Source organism: Pinus tabuliformis, chromosome J, assembly GCF_031772625.1.
Source record: "Pinus tabuliformis cultivar Carrire ecotype Pingquan chromosome J, CPIR1, whole genome shotgun sequence".
NCBI lineage: Eukaryota > Viridiplantae > Streptophyta > Pinopsida > Pinales > Pinaceae > Pinus > Pinus tabuliformis.
The window spans coordinates 1516603492-1516622396 of NC_142295.1; the positions used below are offsets into that span (position 1 = coordinate 1516603492).

The 18905-nt window shown below is 38.7% G+C and overlaps 2 protein-coding genes across 2 annotated transcripts; one reads left to right on the forward strand and one right to left on the reverse strand.

Moving 5' to 3' along the window:
- Positions 1-3970: 3970 nt before the first annotated feature.
- LOC149233247 (putative anthocyanidin reductase) lies at positions 3971-12299 on the reverse strand. Its single transcript, XM_089376687.1, has 6 exons — positions 12012-12299; positions 11547-11716; positions 11247-11447; positions 11052-11132; positions 4339-4634; positions 3971-4243 (listed from the first exon to the last, which is right to left on the reverse strand). Exons 1-6 carry the CDS (start codon positions 12151-12153, stop codon positions 4102-4104), a joined length of 1032 nt encoding a protein of 343 aa, XP_089232813.1. The 5' UTR covers positions 12154-12299; the 3' UTR covers positions 3971-4101.
- A 1336-nt stretch (positions 12300-13635) lies between these two features.
- LOC149233248 (fructokinase-like 1, chloroplastic) lies at positions 13636-16505 on the forward strand. Its single transcript, XM_089382132.1, has 6 exons — positions 13636-13729; positions 13893-14028; positions 14467-14582; positions 14787-15422; positions 15675-16199; positions 16321-16505. The coding sequence occupies exons 1-6, from the start codon at positions 13636-13638 to the stop codon at positions 16503-16505; spliced, it is 1692 nt and encodes a 563-aa protein (XP_089238258.1).
- The last annotated feature ends 2400 nt before the right edge of the window (positions 16506-18905 follow it).

Sequence of the window (18905 nt, forward strand, 5' to 3'; positions counted from 1 at the left end):
TTGCTTCATTCTTAGTTGCACTTTTTTGTTGTAGGCTCCATATTTCTTTACTTGCTGTTGCTACAATTTTTCTTTGACCTTTCTTGAATTTGATCCGAGTCAATCTTCTAACAACTTCCTCTTCAAAGATTCATTCAACTATGAACTGTTGCCACAACTCTTCATCTTCAAACTGTCTTTTTTCCTCTGTTGCTTGCGCTTCATATTCTTGTCTTTCTTTTTGCCATATTTCTTGATACCAGAATCTTATCTCTTCTTGACTCCATTGCTCTAAAATGGTTTTAATGAATTCTTCCTTGTTTGCATAAACTTCCATATCATTCTCTTCACTTTCATCATCATGTATTACTGCTTTTTTCGTGTAATCTACACACTCAAAATCATTATTCACCATTTCATTCAATTATTTTATTCCAACTTTTCTTTTAAGACTCGAATCAATTTGTTCAATTTGTTTCTGAATCCATTCTTCAATAAGCTTCACATTTGCATCAAAGTTATTAGCAACTTTGTTTTCAGTATGCTCTTCAGTGAGAGCTTCTGACTCCATCCCTTCCTTCTCTACCTTCTTTTGTTCTGTCACTGCTTCATAACTTTCATTTTTTGCACTTTTACCAACCTCTGCTACTGCAAACATGTTGTCTTCCACTTGGCTTCGAATCACAAGTGGGTTTCTCTCACCAAATAAAAACATATCAATATGTTCTTTTTATTGCATCAAGTGGAACCACTCATCACGAGTTAATGGCTCTTCATCAAATTTAACATCAACATAATTTTCATCCACTCTATTGTGGGATATATGAGCATGCACATGCTCATTAGCAATTTCAACTTCACCAAATTCATCAGCTGCGGCTGGATTCACCAATGCACATCTCACTTTGTAGTCATCATCCACATGTTTCTCATCACAGTGGGATTCACCATCATCTGCACCATCCACGTTACAGTGGAGTCCTTGAGCATTTATATGTTCTTGATTTGTTTCACCTGCAGAGGATTCAATTTCTTTCTATGCAATATTTGTTGCATTTTCTTCATCAATATGCATGTCTGCATTATGGGTTTCACTTTTATAGTCTTCACGACCATCATCCACTTTGGAGTGGGATTTTTCAAGCTCTCTGGTCCTCTCAGAGTCTTTTTCGTCTGCTCTCAGATCTGTGTCTTGCTCAAAAAAATGTGACATAAGCTGTTGCTGCATGCCACTCCCCCTTGCACCAAATTCTTCTTCCAAGATCTTCAATGCTTCCTTGGAAGATGTAGCTTTTGCTACCTTACACAAAAACTTCTCATCCAATGGCTATTTTATAAAATTCTATGCTAAAACATTGCATACTTTATCATATGGGTTATTAGACCAATACTCAATTAAGTCTTTAGCTCCAATAAAAGTTAGCATTTTGATAACATAATGATCAAAATATTTAAGAGTAAACATAGGAGGTGGTAACATATCAAAGCTACATCAATCACCCTCGATTTCTTGTTTGTCTTTTGCTAGACTTCTTAGTTCCTCGACTGCGGTTTGAACCTGAATAAACATAGCAATAATATATGTCTCTTCTTTTCATTTCCTTTTCTTAATATTCTCTAGTTGCGCTTTGCGACCCATGACTATTGTATTCCCTTTTTCTTGGGGCTACTTTCATGATTGCATGAGGTTATCTTCCATATCGACCCAAAAATACTAATATGGTTTTTAATACTAATAGGGTGGGAAAAGCTATCATAACTCAGTTGTCAAATGAGTGATGAGGACAGCCATCTTTGATTGCTATTCGCGAATGCATGCTGACTCATCATCGTTATTCAAGGAAAACAATGCGACCTGGAATAACCCGTTGGTGGTCCATAAGAAAGTGGGCTTTCACTCCTGCCAGATGCCTCTGGGTCTTGGGTCATTAACCTATTTCCTTATGTCCGAAAAAGACAAACTCTTTACAAAACAAAAACACTTCATAACATATTGCACACCAATATCCAAATCTTATCAACCATAAACATTTTTTTAAAATAAAATACTTTTTAATCTCTTTATAAACCTTCGCTTTTCAAACAATAAAAAGCCTTTTCAATATACGGCATCAAACTTTTTAAACCCAAGGGCCTCACGGTTAATGGATAACTTTATGAATCTTAAAAACAATACAACCTTTATACGCCCCCACACACTTCATCGATAACTTTATGAATCTTAAAAACAATACAACATTTATACGCCCCCACAGATAAATATCTATTCATGCCGAGCGGCCCAAAACATAAATTTGCGCACCTTCTCGTGCTCCTTGTAAAAAAATTATGAATAAACCTTTTCCTTGTGAAACGAGGCTTTGACTCTTCTTTTCAAAACACTCACGGCCACGCAAGGCTTGTTGACGGCCACTGAGCTTAAGTCCCGATTGTTGATTTATTGAATATTCGGAATTGGTTGGACATGAGTGTGCTAAAAAAATTGATAAAAATTCACTTCATTTATGTCTATCAAATTCTCAAATATTCTGAGAATCAGTAATGGCATTGATCCTCTCAATATTCGGAATTGGACGAACATGGGTGTGGTAAAAAAATTGACCACACCTATGTCCGTCAAATTCCCAAATATTCAGAAAATCAGTAATAGACATAAAGATACCCATTTACAGCAACTGCGGATGCTCAATCTCATGCACTTGTTCAACAAACCCTTGACAGACTCTATTTAAACGGCCTGCACTCGGCTATGGCGTCTAAGAATTTTTCTCCTCGCTTATCACTCGGCTTTGCAATCTGCGGTTGAAGATATTCTGACCCTTTGAAAGTTTTTTATTTAATTTTGCTTTGATGAAAGACAAAAGAAGAAAAATGCAAAATTTCTCACACATACAGTAACCCAAGCTATTGTTCTTTTATTCGTCAATCAAAAATGGATGATTACAAATTGATGATTACAATGAACTTGTAAGAAGCATTTAAAGTTTTTGAATTAACAATTCACTCAAAATAACTTCAAATCAATACATTCTAAATTTGAATTTTCTCACAACATAACTTCACTCTGAACGCTATAAACTTGACTCAACTCTGAACGCAATAAACTTGACTCAGTTAATTAACCCTCTAAATTTAGCGGACTCTTACATGTTGGATTAATTACAATTTCCAACCATATTTACATTTATATCCAATGAATATATCCAAAGTAAATATAATACTCCAGCAGCAAGGGTCAGGAGTTAGCATTTTGTTGGAAAGCAAACAAAATTTGATCAATATAGACCAGCTGGGTATGGTTCATGTTTCACCAAGCTAGCCCATGTAGATTCAATCAGATGTATCCACCAAATTTGATTGGGACTTTACAATGTGTTGTAATTCAATGTATCCACCAAATTTGATTAGGGCTTTACAATGTGCTGTAATTCATTATGAAATTCTCTTATGGCTCCCACCATTTCTGACATCGGACTATCAACCATTCAAGTTGTACATAGACTCTGACGTTCTGGTGGCCATTATATTTGCTGCTTGTAGCACTAACGCAATATTATTCAAAATATGCAAAAGATTTTGATAAACAAACAGGCTAATTTACATTTAACGGTGATAAAATATTATATAATGACGTAAAATGTTTTAAAGTTTGCACATGTTATATACCATGGGTCGTAAGAGTATTCTATTACTCACATGCATCATATTGTGTATTAAAACTAATATAATTGGTTTTAATATAATTCAGCATCAAGATGTTTTTAAAACTTGCATAATTTTTGTCTGCTGGATGTCCTGCCTATAGCTCCGGGTGTACCATTGCACGGGGTCCATAGGCTAGGGTTTGCGTCCTCAACTATCACAATCAATAAAGCCAGAAGCATATCATTGAATTCATTTTTAAAATCTCAACGTATTCACAACAAATAAATCTAACAATTATATTAAAATGAATTCATCCTGACCAAATAACCAAGTATAAATTGACATTCAATTAAATTAAATTAAGTAAATATCAATTGTTATTTTAAACTCCTTGCACCCATTGGACTGAACATTCTGATCTTAGTATTACCATGACCATATCATTTACTTGATAATCGAGCAAACACCCCCCACTAATTAAACGAGCAATCCCTTCGTCCTCAGGTATTCCACACCATCATCGAAAATCTGGTCGATGCCAAATTTGAACGCGAAACCGCTCTCCACCAATTTCTTGGACGAAGGGTATACCTTTGGGACCGGTGGCATATCTTCAGACCTGTTCAAGCAATTCCATTAGAATTTGGTAATTATATAGACATGCATACCCATGCTAATATAGAAATGTCATACTCTAGTGATAGTCATACTCACTGGATTGTCACATTGTACTGCGGATAGCGTTTTGATAAGTAGTCTGTCAGCTGTGGGACGGTTGTGATTATAGGGCAGCAGATGTAGCGGCCGTGTGCAGAGGGGTTTTCCATCAAGAAAATATGAGCGCTGGATACGTCCTCCACGTGTACCAATCGAATGCTGCCGCATGCCATCTCTATACCCTTCAAAGCTTGTATGTTTTGTTGGTCGCCGGTGAGGAGGGAAAGGGTTAACCTAAATGAGTAGGGCACGTTGGGCGTAATGGCAGGCCCCCCTACCAGCACAGGTGTTGGGTATTTTTCTTTTTTTTTAAATGGGGAAAATACCAAAAACCAAATATTCAAACACACAGAGACAGTGCTCTGTTTTTACTTTACTCCAGGATCTTTTGTGCACAGAAAGACTCAAAAATTTCACAGAGAAAACAGAGTAATTCACCACCATTAAAACTTTCTATTCATTAAAAATTGATACAAAGATTTACCACTGTAAAATCCCTTTTATATTCACTGCTGTGAAAAATAACTTACTGCTGTAACAAACGTTTACATGAACTTACTGCTGTAAAACAAAATTCACACAGCCTTACAAAATTTCACGCTCCACCATTTCCTTTATGCAAAACCACACATGGTTTTTGCTATTCCTCTGTTTTACAATTCCTTACAAAAAATTACCAAATACATTTGTGCACTGCTGTGCATTCACGCTCTGGTTCTATATTTTTACACACTGCTGTGTGTTCATACCACACATGGTTTTCGCTTCACCACTCTAATTTTACTCTACTGTGAACACACACTAAAACCTCCCGTGTGCCATACATAAAAACACAAGTCAACACAGTAATAAATTACATCACCTATCCCATGCAGAATTTATGTAATAAGTACATTCGCCCATACCTTCTCATAAAAAAACTTACCAACTCTATGTAAAACTTTAATATTCTACCTACCACTATGACATTTCATCAAGACGTATGGTCAATCAAAACTTAGATTTACTCCACGCAACATTTAATATTTGCCGTCGGGTGAATTTCAAACATTATGCGATTTGGTTTTGGGAAGCCATCGGGTCCACTCCATCGCATCGCAACTTTACTCATGTCAAAGACTTCAACTCCATGACATTGCCGATAGCGATGTGCCGATGCGATATCGGCGATCGCTCATCGCAAACACAAGAGCTACCTCATAACTCCTTCACTTTGACTTTGCCGATGCGATATCGGCGTTCGCTTATCGCAAAACACAAAGGCTCCTTTATAATGCCTTCACTTCATTTTGCCGATGCGATATCGGCGATGGCAGTTGAAATTATATTTTCAACACTCCCCTCTAATTTCAACTGTCGGGCATTCAATCATACCCAAACACTTCCTCAAAAATTCGAAGCTCTTCTGATCCAATGGCTTTGTCAAAATGTCTGCTACCTGTTCCTGAGTACTGCAATGTTGTAAACTGATTTCTTCATTGCTTACCAATTCTCTGATATAATGAAACCTTGTATCAATGTGTTTCGTTCTCTTATGAAACACTGAATTCTTTGACAATGCAATAGCTGAGCTATTGTCACAAAATATCACTGTCGCTTTTGCCTGCTCTTGGCCTAAGCTTCTCAACATTCTTCTCATCCACACTGCCTGACATGCTGCTGCTGTCGCTGCCACATATTCAGCCTCTGCTGTAGACAATGCTACAATGGACTGCTTCTTAGAAGCCCATGAAATGGCTCCTGAACCCATATGAAAAACATAACCGGAAGTGCTCTTCCGATCATCTACACTTCCAGCCCAATCGCTATCAGTGTAACCAATTAAATCTGAACTTTCTGAGACGCTATATAATATGCCAAACATTTTGGTACCCTTGACATACCTCAAAATTCTCTTTGCTGCCTGCCAATGTGCCTCCTTTGGCCTCTCCATGAACCTGGAAATTAAACTAACAGCATACATTAAATCAGGCCTAGTTGCTGTTAAATACATAAGGCTGCCCACAATACTTTTATACAAGCTAGGATCAAAATCCTTGCTGCTGTCCTCTCTGCTGAGCTTTAATCCCATCACTGTGGGAGTGATGGCTGCCTTGCATTCTTCCATGTTAAATCTGCCCAAAACTTGATTTACATATCTTGCTTGAGATATAAAAATTCCTTTTTCATTTTGATCTACTTCTATGCCTAAGAAGTATCTCAACAAACCCATGTCAGTCATTTCAAATTCATCCTTCATGACTGATTTAAAATTCTCAATAAGATAAATATCATTTCCAGTGAAAATAACATCATCTACATACAAGACAACAATTAAAATTTTACCATCCTTTTCCTTGATGTAGACTGTGGGTTCTCCTTCACATTTGTCAAATTCATTTTCCAATAGATATGAATCTATCCTGCTGTACCATGCTCTTGGCGCTTGCTTTAGCCCATAAAGAGCTTTCTTCAATTTGCACACTTTGTGCTCTTCACCTTTCTTCTCATATCCGAGAGGCTGTTCCACATAGACCTCTTCCATTAACACTCCATTTAGGAATGCTGACTTCACGTCCATTTGGTAGACTTTCCATTTGTTTTGTGCTGCTATGGACAACACTGCTCTCACGGTTTCCATCCTTGCAACCGGGGCGAAAGTCTCCTCATAATCTCTTCCGTACTGCTGCTTGTAGCCTTTAACAACCAGCCTTGCCTTGTGCCTTTCTATCTTGCCTTCAGCATTGCTCTTGGTCTTGTAGACCCATTTCACACCAATGACTTCTTTGCCTTTTGGTAGCTCAACCAAATCCCATGTTTTGTTTCTCTCTATGGCATTGATCTCCTCATCCATAGCTTCTATCCATTTCTTATCTCTAATTGCTTCTTCGAAATGAATAGGATCATCAACTTGACAATACAAGGCAAATAAGGAATTCATTCCTTCATTATAAATGTCACTTAGATTTCTAAACTTCTTACCTCGTTCACTTGGTGTGCAAGTGCTTGAAGATGCACTTGAATTTCCTCCTTGTGGTGTGCTTGGAGAAGCACTCTCATTGATCCTCAATGGTGTACCTTGCTGTCCTTGTGTTGGTGCTGCTGTTTGGGGATTCATTTCAGCCACCTCCTCTTCATCTTCATCATGAGACAAACAGTTTTTGACATTCACTGTTTTCTCTATGCTTCCATCCCAAGCTTCCTCTTCAATGAATTGAACATCTCTGCTGACAAAGAACTTCTTGGTAGATGGGATGTACAGCCTGTAGGCTTTGGATTCATCACTGTATCCAATGAAGATGCATTTCTCCCCTTTGCTGTCCAACTTCCTCCTTAGCTGATCTGGTATGTGTGCATAGGCCACACACCCAAAAACTCTCATGTGGGTGACTCCTTGCTTTCTCCCACTCCATGCCTCTTCCGGCACTTTGTTCATGACTGCTTTTGTAGGACACCTATTCAAAATATACACTGCACAATTTACAGCTTCAGCCCAATACTCATTCGGCAAATGCTTTGCTTTCAGCATGCTCCTCGCCATGTCCATGATGGTCCTGTTCTTCCTTTCAGCAACTCCATTTTGCTGTGGGGTGTACCGAGTTGTAAACTGTTTATGAATTCCATTTTCTCTACAGAATCTTAGGAATTCCTTGGAGATATACTCACCTCCTCTATCAGTTCTCAAGACTTTTATATGCAGCCCGCTTTGGTTCTCCACAAGTGCTTTGAAATTTTGGAATTTCTCAAACACTTCACTTTTGTTCTTGAGGAAATATATCCAAGTCTTTCTTGTACAGTCATCAATGAATGTTAGGAAATATTGGCTGCCAGCTAATGATGGAGCTTGCATTGGTCCACACAAATCTGAGTGGATAATCTCTAAGGGTGTCTTTGCCCTTATGCTTTTCCCTGATTGAAAACTTTCTCTGTGTTGTTTTCCCAAAATGCAGCCTTCACATAGGCTGTCCGGTTTCTCTATCAATGGTAATCCCTTTACCATTCCTTTTCTGCTCAATAAGTTTAGGCCTCCAAAATTGAGATGCCCGAATCTCAAGTGCCATAACCAATTTTTATCCTTTGGCACGCTTTGGAAGGCCTCTTGGGTGACTGCTGCCATTTCCCTTTTATTCTTCATGTCAGTCCTGATCCGGAGAGGGAACATCCTGTTCCTTGTCATCTTCACTTCAGCAATGCATCTTTTGCTGGGTGGTATGTCCATGATGGTGCACACATCATTTTTAAAGAAAACATTGTACCCCTTATGGACAAGCTGTCCAATACTCAAGAGATTACATCTCATTCCGGGGACATAGTAGACATCTGCTATGGTTTTCCTTTCTCCTTGTTTTGTAAATATTTTTATTTCTCCTTTTCCCATAACAGACACTTTACTATCAGTTCCTAGTGTGACTTCTGATTTCACATTTTTATCGAGGGCAGAAAAGAAGGCTATATTTCCGGTCATATGGTTGCTGCAACCTGAGTCTAAAAACCATATGTCCTCACTATGTGTTTCAGCCATGTTACAAGCTAACAGGACATTGTCTTGACTGCTGTTTTCTCTTGTAACATTTGCATTTTGTCTGCTGTTCATATCATGTTGTTTCTTTCTGCAATCACTAGCATAATGTCCATACTTTTTGCAATAATAGCATTGAACATTAGATTTATCATACCTTTGTCCTTGAGCATGATGTTGATCTCTTTGTTGGCTGCTGCCTTGACTTTGGTTCTGATTTGGATTGCAGCCTCTTCCTTGTGCGTTTGATGGGTTGTTCCTTCCTCCTCTGTTCTGGCTTCTGCCTCTTCCAAAGGACATCTGGGTCTTGAAGGCTTGCTCAAGAGATGAGTTTTCATTCCTACTCAACCTCTGTTCATGTGTTATCAGTGATGCGTGTAGCTCATCAACTGAATAGTTTGAGAGATCCTTTGTCTCTTCAATGGTGGTTACTATGGCATCAAACCTTGAGGGTAAGACCCTCAATATTTTCTCAACTATTCTTCTGTCTTCAATGGTTTCTCCATGAGTTCTCATTTGTGTGATTACACAAATCACATGAGTGAAGAATGAGTCAATGTTATCTGACTCCTTCATGTTCAGATTCTCAAAATCCTTCCTCAGCAATTGAAGTTTTGCTGTCTTCACTCTCTCCATGCCTTGATAGGTTGTCTTGAGGGTTTGCCATGCTTCATTGGCTGTCTTAGCTGCTGCTAACCTTGGAAACATACTCTGGTCTACTGCTAGATACAACAACACACGGGCTTTTGAGTCCTTCTTCCTATTGTTCTTCAGCAGATCCTTCTCTCCCTGAGTTAATGCATTGAACTCAGTTTCATCTGCTGGTTCTTCAAAGCCATCTTCAACTATTTCCCATAAGTCTTGGGAGGCAAGTAGGGCTGTCATAGTTATTGACCAATAATCATAGTTCTTCCCATTAAACTGTGGGAGCTGGGTGTTAAACAAACCCATACCAGTGCTTGTGCTGGCCATTCCTTGACTGTGTATTTAAAACAAATCACTGCTTCTTCAGCAACACAAAAAAAACTTTGAAATACCTTAATCCTTTGATGTCTGAGTCTTCTGTCTCCCTGAGAGGTTTTGCTGCAACAACAACCTTCTCCCTTCAGCTTCTTTGAGTCTTCAAAGAGCCTGGACCAGCTCTGATACCACTGTTGGGTATTTTTCTTTTTTTTTAAATGGGGAAAATACCAAAAACCAAATATTCAAACACACAGAGACAGTGCTCTGTTTTTACTTTACTCCAGGATCTTTTGTGCACAGGAAGACTCAAAAATTTCACAGAGAAAACAGAGTAATTCACCACCATTAAAACTTTCTATTCATTAAAAATTGATACAAAGATTTACCACTGTAAAATCCCTTTTATATTCACTGCTGTGAAAAATAACTTACTGTTGTAACAAACGTTTACATGAACTTACTGCTGTAAAACAAAATTCACACAGGCTTACAAAATTTCACGCTCCACCATTTCCTTTATGCAAAACCACACATGGTTTTTGCTATTCCTCTGTTTTACAATTCCTTACAAAAAATTACCAAATACATTTGTGCACTGCTGTGCATTCACGCTCTGGTTCTATATTTTTACACACTGCTGTGTGTTCATACCACACATGGTTTTCGCTTCACCACTCTAATTTTACTCTACTGTGAACACACACTAAAACCTCCCGTGTGCCATACATAAAAACACAAGTCAACACAGTAATAAATTACATCACCTATCCCATGCAGAATTTATGTAATAAGTACATTCGCCCATACCTTCTCATAAAAAAACTTACCAACTCTATGTAAAACTTTAATATTCTACCTACCACTATGACATTTCATCAAGACGTATGGTCAATCAAAACTTAGATTTACTCCACGCAACATTTAATATTTGCCGTCGGGTGAATTTCAAACATTATGCGATTTGGTTTTGGGAAGCCATCGGGTCCACTCCATCGCATCGCAACTTTACTCATGTCAAAGACTTCAACTCCATGACATTGCCGATAGTGATGTGCCGATGCGATATCGGCGATCGCTCATCGCAAACACAAGAGCTACCTCATAACTCCTTCACTTTGACTTTGCCGATGCGATATCGGCGTTCGCTTATCGCAAAACACAAAGGCTCCTTTATAATGCCTTCACTTCATTTTGCCGATGCGATATCGGCGATGGCAGTTGAAATTATATTTTCAACAACAGGAATGATGGTCACCACATCCAGCCCTGGATCTTCTTTTCCGTATTGCAGCGCTGCTTGTTCTGCAAGCGTCTTGGCAACCGGATATGCCTACACAATCAAGCAATAAACAACTGTCACACATTTTATTTTGTCAGCAATACCTGCGAAATCTTGTATAGCTTAAGAATTTCCGGCGTGTCTGGTGGTTAGTTATGTATGTACCCAGGAGGGAGGCTTTTTGGTTCGGAGGAAATCCACGTCTGTCCAACGAGTTTCGTCAATGTACTGATTCTGCTCCTTCGATTCCCTAACTATGAGCGTGGACGCGGACGATGTGACCACCACGCGCTTTACGGTCTTGGCTTTTGTGCAAGCCCTCAGAACATTAAGCGTTCCGTCAACTGCCGGCTTGATAACATCATTCTGCACAGCAGCAATTTCATGTTGCTAAATATCAATACCCAGATGCATATATCTTAACGGCATGTCGTTCGGGAAAATTGAAGCGGCGAAGTTACTTACCTCAGGATCTTTAGGGGCGAAGTCGACAGGACTTGCCACATGAAAAACACCATCACAGCCATGGATGGCAGCGTCGAAACTGCCGTCTTCCAATAGATCCGCTCTGAACAGCTTGAGCTTCTCCCCACCTTCTGGAATGTCCAGGAGATGTCGTACCTTTGCGTTGTTTTCTGTATCCACCCAATGGTAGAAATAAGCTACAATACTTTTCCGTTACAGTTTTGACATATATTGGTTAGAAATCAGTTTCATGACGAATGAAGTTCACTGAAATTTTGCTCAATTTATCCAAAAAGTCAAGAAATGAGCAGAATTTTGCATGGCCAAATTCTCACAGCAACAGAAAGAGAATGAGATTGAAGTTCAGTATTGTAATTTTTCCCAATTTTTATATCTATCTGAAAAGAGGGAAAAAATTGAGCAGAAATTTGCGTGACCAAATTCCAAGAATGAGATGGTAATCACCCGGGTCGCGAACTGTAGCGTGGACAGTGTATCCCTTCTCTAGAAGTCGCTTGACCAACCAGGAGGCTAGGAAACCTGTCGCTCCCGTCACGCAGACAATGGTTGGTTTACAGTCATTGCCATTGATTGCTGCAGCGGCCATTCTGAGGAGATTGTTCGTTCCTTCAATGAAATTAGATAGACAGAGGATGAGAAATAGAGGTGATGCGTTTCTTTAAGAGTGCGAGAGAAAGATAAAGATCGTTTACATAAGGAGGTGAAGTGAGTTGAGTAATCATTCCTGTTGCGTTCATCAGTGCCATGAGCGAGCTTTATCAACCAATAAAAGACCTCAAGTTTGAAAATGGCTTTATTGATTTGAAAAAATGCCACATCCGTCATGTCACTTTGATGTATTTACTTGGGAGTTGTTGGAATGTGTTAACTACTCTCGATTACTTAAATTAGTGGGAATGGTGGATTTTAGTGTGTCGGTAGTTTTTAGTAGTCCTGAAATTAAAGTGTGGATTAAAATGATCATACTCGTGATTATTTGTAAATTTCAAATTTTTTTAAAGTTTTTGATTTTATTTAAAAATGTTTAATTTATTTTATAAATATTTAATTATATAAAGTTAATTAACTTAAATTAATATAGGTTTTTTCAGATGAAAAAACATTAGTTTATATAATATACCAGTACATGTTCCTGCTTATAACAAATTATACAACTTTTATATATTTATATTTAGTAAGGATATTTTTTTGTTTTTTTTTTAATTAGGAATGAAAACAATATGCTCCAGCTATGCTTCATGTTGCATATCTCTTATATAATACCATAGCATAACATATATCAAACAGAATGTCAGTGATAACATTGTAAATGTCTAGGGCACAATAATGGAGACTTCCTCCTTCCAAATATGTGTAGAACATGTGACATGTACCATTATATAAGGTTTTTTTTTTTAAATTAGTATAATCATATAAATTAAATAGTTGGAAAAAATTGAAAAACATTAATTGTCAAAAAACCATAAAACCATAACTTACCTTTTTCACATAATATTATTTTTTTAATAAATTTAATTAAAATAATAAAAATAACATAATTATTTTGAAAATAAATTTCAACCTTTGATTTATGTATATTACTATAAATATTCTAAAATATTTTATAAATATTAAATCTCTACTATCCACTTTATAATTATTGATAATTAAATTAAAATTCTAAAAATCTTATTCTAAAATAAATATACTTATCCATTTAAAATTAAAAAACTATTATTTCATTATACTTTATTACAATGTAAATATTTAGGCCAATAGGCCTTCTTATGCATCAACAATTGTCGACACTTTTCCCTCCTTCTTATGCATCAACAATTGTCAACACTCTGCCCTCCGTTAGATCAAGTGAGACACTTTCAACACTTTCAACCATTGATTTGAAGTGTCATATAACAAGCATGCACTGCACTTTGACTGTTTTTTCCAAATATCGGTTGAGTTCCTTCTTTTCTGCTGTGCATTGAACCTGCCCTGTTATGCAAAAACTCTGATCCCCACAGACCCTCAGTCTTACTACATAGAGTTCCTCTGCGTCACTTTCCTGACCGCCTTTGTCGTCAATTACTTCATGGGCCGACGGCAAAACGAGCAGATCGCCCTAGCCTGGGCGGCGCAATTTGCAACGAAGGACAGGATCTTTGAGAAAAAATTTAATCTATTAGGTACCGGGGACGGAAACGATACTCCCCTGCTGCTGAAAGAATGACAGAAGACTCTAACCATTATTTTCCTAGATCATTTAAAATGATCCATAAATCCCTGACATTCTGAATCACTGCAAAAAAATTCAATCCAAGCACAACTTTTCTGATTGTCCCATTATAGACTACTCCATTAAAAATAGGGCTGCCTTCAGTGCTGACTGTGTTATAGTCGCTCGTTTCTTCGTCATCTATGATTTTCCTTCGCGAGGGATGTCAGATCGACTAAATGCAGGCCCGCTCCAGCTTGCTACATCAGGGTAAACATAATCGGGTTGGAGGTTTCCTCTAGTTGCAGACTCAAACCCTAGTCCACCGCAACAAATTCCCATGGAGTGTGTCTTCACCAACCGCAACTTACCGTAACTTACTTGCGCTTCCCCTTCCTTCCTCGGTTGTGCCCAGGTGAGCGGTTAACCCTCTAAGGTTCTTCTCTTTTCTACAGTGGACACCAAAAACATTGCTCATCTGCTGCCATCTCTGTGTGTGTTTTATTACTCCGTTTCCACAAACTAAAACAGGACCTCGAATGTTTTTTGATTCACATGCATACATAGCTTATACAAAAATATAGACATCTAATAATATTTCATAAGCTAGGGCATTGCATTCAACCCTTATATGACACCCAATTTTTGTTGGCGCAGGACAAATCCAAAATGTTCTATGTTGTTTGTTCCTCATTTGGTTCTCTCTAGGACTGCGAAGTTACATAAACTGTGCATTGTCAGAGCAACATCCCCAAAAAAAGAAGCCACTTCAAATACACCACTCGCAGATGTTCAAGAGGCTCCTCAAAAGCGTAGAAAGAAAGGTAGTTGTTTTCTTGCATAAATGTTTCCTTCACTTGTGAGGAAAGTAGGAGTACACTACTCGTTTCAAGTATTCTGTTTTTCTCCATGAGCGCATTGCGGGTTTTTTTTTCTTTTGTTGTAGTCATTGTCGAGGGCTTGTGGGATGCTACAATGAATCGCTACCTAACTTTGCTACCCTTGACCTGATTCTTTCGGAATAGTAGGTAATGCTGTTTCAAGCTCAAAGAAGACATCCCCTGTTATCAAGAGGATTGTGAGGAGAAGAAAAAGCGAAGAGAAAACAACTTTAGCAGACGTTAGTGAGAGCGATGTGGCTAAGAAGAGTAGGAGAAAGAAAACCGCTGAAAATAAAGAAGAAAAAAGTATGGAGTTGGAAGCAGATGGTGAGGAGGATGATCATAACTTTGAATATGATTGGCCTCCTTTGGTATGCTGTTTTGGCTTGGCGCAGAATGAGTTTATTCCTACTGTTAGGGTATCAGATAGACATATGGATGAAGATAAGTATTCTACATGGAAGGGCTTGCAATGGAGTCCTCTAGAATTTGTCAGGGCACCGGGAGGACCACCATCTAATGTTGCTTTTGCACTTGTAAGGTTGGGAGGTAGAGTAGCATTTATGGGTAAAGTAGGTGATGATCCCACTGGTTATCAAATGGCTCTCACAATGAACAAGGAACATGTCCAAACTCGTGGTGTTAAATTTGATCCTTATGCATCCACAGCAGTTTCCTACATGAAGGTAACCCATCAGGAAGGAAAATTAGGAACGGAATGTGTCAAACCATGTGCAGAAGATGGTTTTCACATTTCTGATATTAACATCGACATACTGAAAGAGGTATTCTTATAGTCATCCACACAAAATGTATACTTCTAACTTTTTCTTTTTTCGCAACATATCTCATGTGCTTGATTAGTTTCCCCTTTTATATATTTGACCTTTCCCATTTTTTTTATATTTTTTTGGTTTGGTCCAATTTTTCAATCATGTTACAGAAGCACACTGCTTTGTAATCACTATGTGCTGATAGCCACAGGCTTGAGTTAAATTCTCTTTATCTGTGACTAAATATTTAAACTTTTCACGCAAGCCAGGATGTTTCATTTCAATTCCATGGTTCTTCTTGAACAATTCATGCATGCCACTCTTCTTGCTCCAATCAAAATGTCAAAAGAATTTGGGGGAGTTATATTTTTTGATGTAAACCTCCCTTTGCCACTTTGGAGGTCTCGAGATGAGACAAGGAAACTTATCCAGAGTGCATGGAATGAGGCAAATGTCATTGAGGTAACCATGCAAGAATTGGAATTTTTTATTGATGAGGATTATTTTGAGCGAAAGAGGAATTACAGGCCTCAATACTATGCACATTCCTATGAACAGTCAGTCGGAGAAAGAAAAAGGCAACGACGACGGAGGTGTTATCATTACACAAAAGAGGAAATTGCGCCGTTATGGCATGATAACATAAAGATTCTGTTTGTCACTGATGGCACCTTCCGCATACACTACTACACACCTACAGTTGAGGGTGCAGTAATAGGAACAGAAGATGTTTTGGTCACGCCATTCACGTGTGATAGGACTGGTTCAGGTGATGCTATTGTAGCAGGTAGTCATTGAATGCAGTCACATTGCTCAAGGATCTATCTGAAGAGTCCTTATACTTCCAATAGAAGGATGATATGTCGATGCAGAGTTCAACATTGTTAGTAACTGCGTATGTCTTGCAGGCATTATCAGAAAGACTTCACAACTGGAGTTATATGATGATCAAGTGTTTTTGGAGAAGCAATTACGATTTGCTATTTGTGCTTGGATTATCGCACAATGGACAACTGGTGCTGTCCGGGGATTCCCAACTGAAAGCGCAACACAGAATCTGAAGGAGCAAGTATATGTACCTTCCTTGTGGTAGGCTATTTAGAGGTTTAGCATAGCTCCATTGATGCTGCAAGGTAATGTAATATAGTATTAAGGTACCTTTTGTCTCGCTGGACACAACATCATGAACTTTGCCTTTCAGGTTCTTCTCATGGGCATTGCTTTTGAGGATTCGATATCCAGCTTTGTCACATAGTTTAAGAGACAAATTTATGGATTCTCACAATTCCTGTCAGTTCTCTTTGTACCCTTTTTCATTTTAAGATGTTTGATATGATAAAGTTCGTATTTTTTGTGTCCATGCTATTACTTTAGTCATAAATTAATGTTGGCATTATGATTCAGGTGTTGTCCTTGATGGCAAACCCATTCAGGAGATAAATCAAGAAGGACGCAGGAAATATGTTCAGCAAGTGCGTCCCCGCAGGTATACCATACAGAACCCGCGTCCAGGGACGCAGGCCAGCCGTTCAGGAGGTGCGTCCGCCCTGTGCACACATTTCAAGGCAGAGAAAAGCACGTGGGGGTTTCTTGTGTGGTATCTAGCCGACGGTTTTGTGTTTCTATGGTGTCGGCTCGTGGTTTTGTTCCATGTTTTGGGGAGAAGCTTGCCTATATAAAGCAAAGGAGTTCATTTGGATTAGCAATCATCTTAGTTGAATATCTTTTGGTGAGATCTAGTCCAGATCTATGAAGGCGAATCTTCTAATGGACTGTGATCTCTATGGCGCATGATCAGATCTGTGGATCTGAGTGTTTGAGTTGGTTCTGAAGTCCTCTTATCTTCTATATCTGAAGGGACGCAGATTCAGTGAAGGGAAAGTGCGCCGGGACGCAGTACAGTAAAGGCTCAGGTGCGTCTCTGAGGCAAAGGACGCGGCGCGACGGTGTTATTGGGTGCGTCTCTGGAGCAAAAGACGCGGCGCGACTGTGTTATTGGGTGCGTCTCTAAAGAAAACGACGCGGCGCAACAGTGTCTTTGGGTGCGCCGGTCGCAGCTAAGCATAGAGGAACAGTGCGTCTGCACGCAGAGCAGCGGAAGGTAGACTGCGTCCAGTCGCAGGCCACAGAAATAAAATATGCGTCCCTGTCTTGAGATGATCTGTTGACTGTATATTTCTATTCGTAAGGTGTTCTGGGTTATTTCTGCAATTACTGATCTGATATCTGTAGTGGACTATATCTGTTGTATACTTGTTGATCATTTGATTCTTCATGAAAAGAATTAGGGGGTTGTAGCTCCCTTCCAGGAGAGACTGGAAAACGAGAGAGAGTTGTAGCTCTCTGCAGGTTGCAGCCTGCGTGCTGGTAAAGGACTGCACCAGTACAAAATCATTGTAAAAAGAATTTCTTGAAAGAAGATAGAGACATATTGCAGCAGGTGGTTTTCTCCCGCATTGGGTTTCCACCTTACATCTTGTGTTCTTTGGTGTGACTGTCTATTTTCTTTATTCATGCTCATTGTTTTATGGTACTGATATGCAAGAATAATTCAAAAGATCAAATAAGGAAGATTTGGTAAATTGCTAGATAATACTGATTCACCCCCCCTCTCAGTATTATTTCCAACAATTGGTATCAGAGCAGGTCCTTCAGAAAAGCTTGATCGCTTGAAGGTAGATCGTTCATCATGAGCCACTACGAGAGAGAAGCATCAATCAGGCCACCCGTCTTCGATGGGACAAACTTCAATTATTGGAAGGTAAGAATTACTGCATATCTTCAATCTCTTGGTACAGAAGTTTGGAACATTGTAGAAACAGGCTATGCCTTTCCTTCAGTTACTCCTACAGATCCAGCTGAGAAAAAGCAGTATGAAACAAATGCAAAAGCAGTCAGTACTCTATTAGGAAGTATATCCCAAACAGAGTTCATGAAGGTCATGCACTTCAAATCAGCAAAAGAGATATGGGACAAAATGATCACTAGCTATGAAGGAGATGAACAGGTAAAAGAAGCTAAACTTCAAACTCTTAGGATTCAATATGAGACTCTCAAGATGTACAATGATGAAAGTGTGGCTAATTATTTTCTTCGGGTAGATGAGATTGTTAATTGTATGAAAAATTTGGGTGAAGAAATAAAAGAGACTATAGTAGTTCAAAAGATTCTAAGATCATTATCCCCCAAGTTTGAATCTAAAGTATCTGCCGTAGAAGAAAAGGAAAATCTCCGTGTTCTCACTATGTCTCAGCTGCATGGAATTCTAACTGCTTATGAAATGAGAAAGGGAGGTCCATCAGACAGAAGGGAAGCTGCTTTTAAAGCATCAGGCAAAGAAGATCACTATGAAGCAAGTCATGTTCCAGAAGAAGAGGAAGAAGAATCAAATTTTGTCAGAAATCTTCAAAGGGGTTCTGGAAGGTTCAGAGGTAAGCTACCTTTCAAATGCTTTGCTTGTGGAAGAGTAGGTCATTATGCTGCAAAATGCTCT